Below are 5,000 nucleotides of genomic sequence, written 5' to 3' on the forward strand. Positions count from 1 at the left end.
GTTACATTTGAAACAAACAAAGTATATCACTGATCTCGTCTCTTTGAGATATAAAGAATGATATAAAAATCAAGAAAATCGGCCGATAAATAAAAAAGTTGCTAAAAAAAGCTAAAATAAACAAAAGCAATTTTTAAAATCAAATTTATTCGTAAAACAGTTGGTTTTCAACCGATTTTTATGAAACAAAGACCAATGTACTTCTTTTTTCAAGATGATTTCAGCAATGTGACTTTCAAATTCCTCAGAATTATATTTTTTACTTTTAGATTTTAGCTTTTAGGCCTACTCAATAAGGTGTTATATTCCTTGCATAACAATAGCGTAATACATCGACGGGGAGAAGCATCTTTGTTTCGGCCAGCTGGATAGATAGCCTATGATTGGTCGAAGACTTTGAGACGCTTGATTCACAATTCTACACGAACCGACCCTGGCGGTCTATCAAAGAGTGTAACAAATTTATTTACCGACTATTTTTCTTGGTGCTAAAATTACAAAGTAATAATTTCGCATCAGAAAAAGTAACTCTGAAGTTCCTATCTCTTTATTACAATAAAATTGATACCTCGAATGACAAAATCGACCCACAAATAAGGGAGTTATAAATTATTCATAATATTTTTTAAAGTTTACAATAATTGTCTTCAAAGTCATTTTTCATCACCAAAGTCGTAATTTTCTATCGATTTTTACCAAACAAAGTGCAATGTCAATGATTTTCACCCGCAAATAAAATAGGATTTAAATCGCAATTTCTGAAACATATTTTCTTTTCTGTCGGCAAATTTAATAAAATCAAAGCTGAAAACACCCTTCGGCAGTGACAGGGCCTGTCATTTCCTTCACAACGATTGGATTTTACTTACTGAGGCCAGTCTTGACTACCCCGCCCATGAATATTTGGCAGTTGTCGGTTTTTGTCGGGTTGAATCTTAAAGAGTTAACAAGATGTGTGACTTTATGGTGTACTGTGAGATGCATGTCTAGGAACCAAGATTTGAATCAGATTGTCTACATTGCATGAGAAATGGATTATATATTATAATTGTATATTAAATTGTATGCCTCTGTTGCATATAATTAAAATCGATGTCTTCTGCAATTATTACTACTTCATTCATGGACTTGCATCTCACAGTATTCAATTCCTCTTTTATGACTGAATACATTGGCGATCCCTTGCTGTTGCTTCAAGCACCCAATTACACAGAGAGGATTGAGTGAATGAGTGAGTTCTCTATTATGTGTGGCTATGTGGTCTAGTGGTATGACACTCGCTTTCGGATCGGAAGGTCCTAGGTTCGAGCCTTGCTCAGTGCATAGTTCAGTCCCTGGAAAAGGCTCTTTACTCACATTCTCTCCCCGTACTCAGATGTAAAATGAGTACCTGGTCATTAACTGTGTTGTATCTTTCGGGGAAAAAATTGTAATATCGCCTTATAGGCGTCATGTCTTGTTCTACATGTTATGTGTTGCTGTTGGTCAGGGACCGCCTGTAAAAGCGCTTTGAGCACGTTTAGTGGATATTGCGCAATATTAAAGCTCAATTTAACCTCAATTTAATTTATTATGAGTCCAATGAAAAATATAGAATTTTTGCTGAAGGATGAAGTTAATGTTTGAGAGTCCGATTATTGGAGGGGAATCTTTAATAGAATTTTTTTAAATATTAAATTGGAGTAGCAGATTATTGTGGGAAGTTGTTGATAAACAGTGGCCACTGTATTTTCATTCTATTCCACTCAATCTGAAATAATATTTGAATGATTATGTTTCACTTTCAGGAATGCCGAAGGTGTTTATGTTTTTGCACCAAAAGTTGTCAATGAAGAGTAAGTGTTTATGTGTAGAGTTTTAAGTAATCCTGAGCATATTGATGCTGTTTACCTAAAGATTATTGAACAAAATATTGATAAAAGCTTAAAAATAATTTTTTTTTTAATAGAACAAAGTACGTAATTAATATTTTGGGCTCAAACCTTTCTTTAATCAACAAAATGAAAGATGTTCTCATCTCATTATCATTTTCATATTGTTGATTTCGGGATTAACATGCTTGAGAAGGACACTTCTTCTTCTTCTAGGTTCCATGCCTGGTCCAGGCTTCGGATACTGCATGAATTATCTCTCTCCATTCCTCCCTGTCTCTTGCTTTTTCAAACAGCTCTTGGATTGTTAGGTTGGTGAAGCCCTTCAGTTGGTCTATGAGTGTTTTTCTTTTCTCCCCCGGGCGCGTTTACCAGGTATTTTTCCACAACTTGCCAGGTATTCATTCTTATCTTTCCTTACTATGTGTCCGAAAAAGGATAGTTGTCGATCCACTATTAAGGGCATTAGTTTCCTTTGTTGGTATGTTTGTTTTAGCACTTCTTCGTTCGTTTTGTGTGCAGTATACGATATTCTCTGCATCCTTCTCAAGCACCACATTTCAAAAGCTTCAATGTTCTTTTGTGTTTCTGCATTTGTAGTCCAGCTTTCGCATCCGTATAACAAGATTGGCCACACGTAGCACTTCAAGACTCGGAATCTAATCCCGAACGACATCTGTTTGTTTTTCAAAATGTTTCCCAGGTCCATGAAGGCCTGTTTGGCTTGAGTTATTCTTGCTCGTATGTCTCGGTTACATCTTCCATCTGTTGTCACTATTGAACCTAGGTATTTAAAACTTTCTACGTTGGTAAGTTGCTCACCGTGAATCGTTATATTGCAGGTTTTGTTGTTTTCGGGGTTTTTCTGTATTACCATGCATTCCGTTTTGGTGATATTCACTTCCATTCCCTTGGCTTCACTATCTACTACCACTTTGTCAACAATCTTTTGAAGTTGGATTTCTGATTTGCAATGAGTACCGTATCGTCTGCGTATCTTATATTATTTATGTTGTGACCTCCTACTTTTATTCCCTCCATATTATTTATGCCCCTCATGATTGTTTCTTGGTATAGATTAAACAGATCTGGTGAGGCAACACACCCTTGACGGACTCCTTTCTTAATAGGAATGGAATTTCCTGTAGAGTTTCCGATTTTGATAGATGCCTGCTGGGTGTAGTATAATGTTTGCATGAGTCTGAGGTCTTTCTCATCAGCGCCAATGGAGTGCAGTTGTTTTAGTATTTCTTCGTGGCGTACTCTATCAAAAGCTTTTTTGTAGTCGACAAAACAGAGTTATAGTGGGGTCTGAACCTGTATAGCTCTTTCACTTAAAACACGGAGGAGGTATATTGCGTTCCTTGTCCCTCTGTCAGGTTGGAATCCATATTGTTCTTCTGCGATTTCGGGGTTAATCTTATTCCTTAGCCTGTTGATAATTATACGCAACAGTATTTTGTTGATGTGGCTTATTAAACTTATAGTTCTAAAATTTTCGCATCTGACTGCACCTGCTTTCTTTGGTATTGCTATGAAAATAGAGTGTACAGAGATCTTCTGGAATTTTCCCAGTATTGTATATATTGTTGAATAATATGTGAAGTTCATCAATTGCTAGATCTCCTAGGCTTTTTAATACCTCTACAGATATTTCATCAGGGCCTGTTGCTTTACCATCCCTCATTCGTTCCATGGCATGTTCAATTTCACTTTTGGTGATGTTTGGTCCGCTTAATGGTTCTTTGAATTTCAGTGGTGGTTCATTTCTATTTGGATCATTGTACAGTTCGCCTATGTATTCTACCCATCGGCTTTCTATATGTTGTTCTTCAAATAGCAGTTCCCCTTGTTTGTTTTGGATACAACTTCCTGCTGCTTTGCTTTTCCTTTTCCCTGATAGTTCTTTTATTCTTTGGTGAGCTTGTTGGGGGTTGGGTTTGTATTCTCTTTCGATTTCGCAGCATTTCCAGTCTAGATAGTTCTCGTGTGCCTCGATGCATTTGGATTTAATGTGGTTGTTCAATGTTTGGTATTCTGCAGACCCTCTGTTGCATTTTCGTCTTTCTTCAAATAGGTTTAGAATTTCATTTGTCATCCATTCCTTTTTGCTGTTTATTTGAGCTATTGGTAAATGCTTTTCTGAAGGACACATCATTCTATTAATTGATAATTCCCGCATTAATTTTCTTTTTAATCTTTTATTTCCACGTTTATTTTGTGTTTTTGAATGAAGATTTGTTTATAATACGATACAGATTGATGTCATTAATATCTGTAGAGAATATGGCCAGTTCTAAGTTTTATTGATATTATATTTTTAACATTTTTTAAACGAGATGTTATTATTTTTTTACAATATGACACATTTTTTTTCTCAGAGATGAGCCTGTATTAAAGAAGATCAGCAATGCACTGAAAGAAGTGATGATGTCCTTTGACCTTGATGAAGTATCATGCAGAGATGTGAGTTGCTTTTTATTGGCATGGTTTTGTTAGAAATAATCTGCGTTCCTCACCTACCAAAAGACCCCCTATACATTCCTTGATAATGTTAAAAATACATTGTTACTGTCAATAATCTTAAGCACTTTGAACTTTAATTTTTTCATGAGTTCAAGCACAAGATTTGTTAAAAAATTCAAGAACACTCAATTTGTTTTGGTGGGCACCTGTATATAACTGATATTATGAACATTTAAGACTTTTAAAATGATTGATAAAGACTAAAACATATTTATTAGTTTTTATTATTGCAATTTATGGATTATTAATGTCTAAATTACCCGTGTTTTCTTGAAGGTCACAGTAGAAAAAAAAAATCAGATCTTTGCTGAATGATACTGTTTCAGGCAATGATCCCCAGTAAAGAGAGTTTTTTTGGGGGGGATACACATTTCTTTCCTTGATACGAACCTCTCTCAGCGCATAGTTGAGTCCTTGGAAAAGGCTCTTTACTCACATTCTCTCACCGTTCTCAGATGTAAAATGAGTACCTGGCCATTAATAGCGTTGTCTCTGTCCGAAAAAGATTGTAATATTGCCTAACAGGCGTCATGTCTCATCCTACATATTTAGTGTTGCTGTTGGCCAGGGACCCCTTGTAAAGCGCTTTGAGCACGTTTAGTG

The 5,000-nt window shown here is 35.7% G+C and overlaps 1 protein-coding gene across 4 annotated transcripts in view; it reads left to right on the plus strand.

The window, feature by feature from the left end:
- LOC144967256 (uncharacterized) overlaps window positions 1–5,000 on the plus strand; it is a 39,251-nt gene that overhangs the window by 20,587 nt on the left and 13,664 nt on the right. For all 4 annotated transcript variants that reach the window (XM_078904248.1, XM_078904246.1, XM_078904245.1 and 1 more), the window contains 2 exons: window positions 1,788–1,835; window positions 4,253–4,337. In XM_078904248.1, the coding sequence (XP_078760374.1) occupies window positions 1,788–1,835; window positions 4,253–4,337 (133 nt within the window). The remainder of the gene's footprint in view (window positions 1–1,787; window positions 1,836–4,252; window positions 4,338–5,000) is intronic.

Source organism: Berghia stephanieae, chromosome 3 (assembly GCF_034508935.2).
Source record: "Berghia stephanieae isolate SIO BIC M18660-M18661 chromosome 3, UCSD_Bste_1.3, whole genome shotgun sequence".
Taxonomy (NCBI): Eukaryota; Metazoa; Mollusca; class Gastropoda; order Nudibranchia; family Aeolidiidae; genus Berghia; species Berghia stephanieae.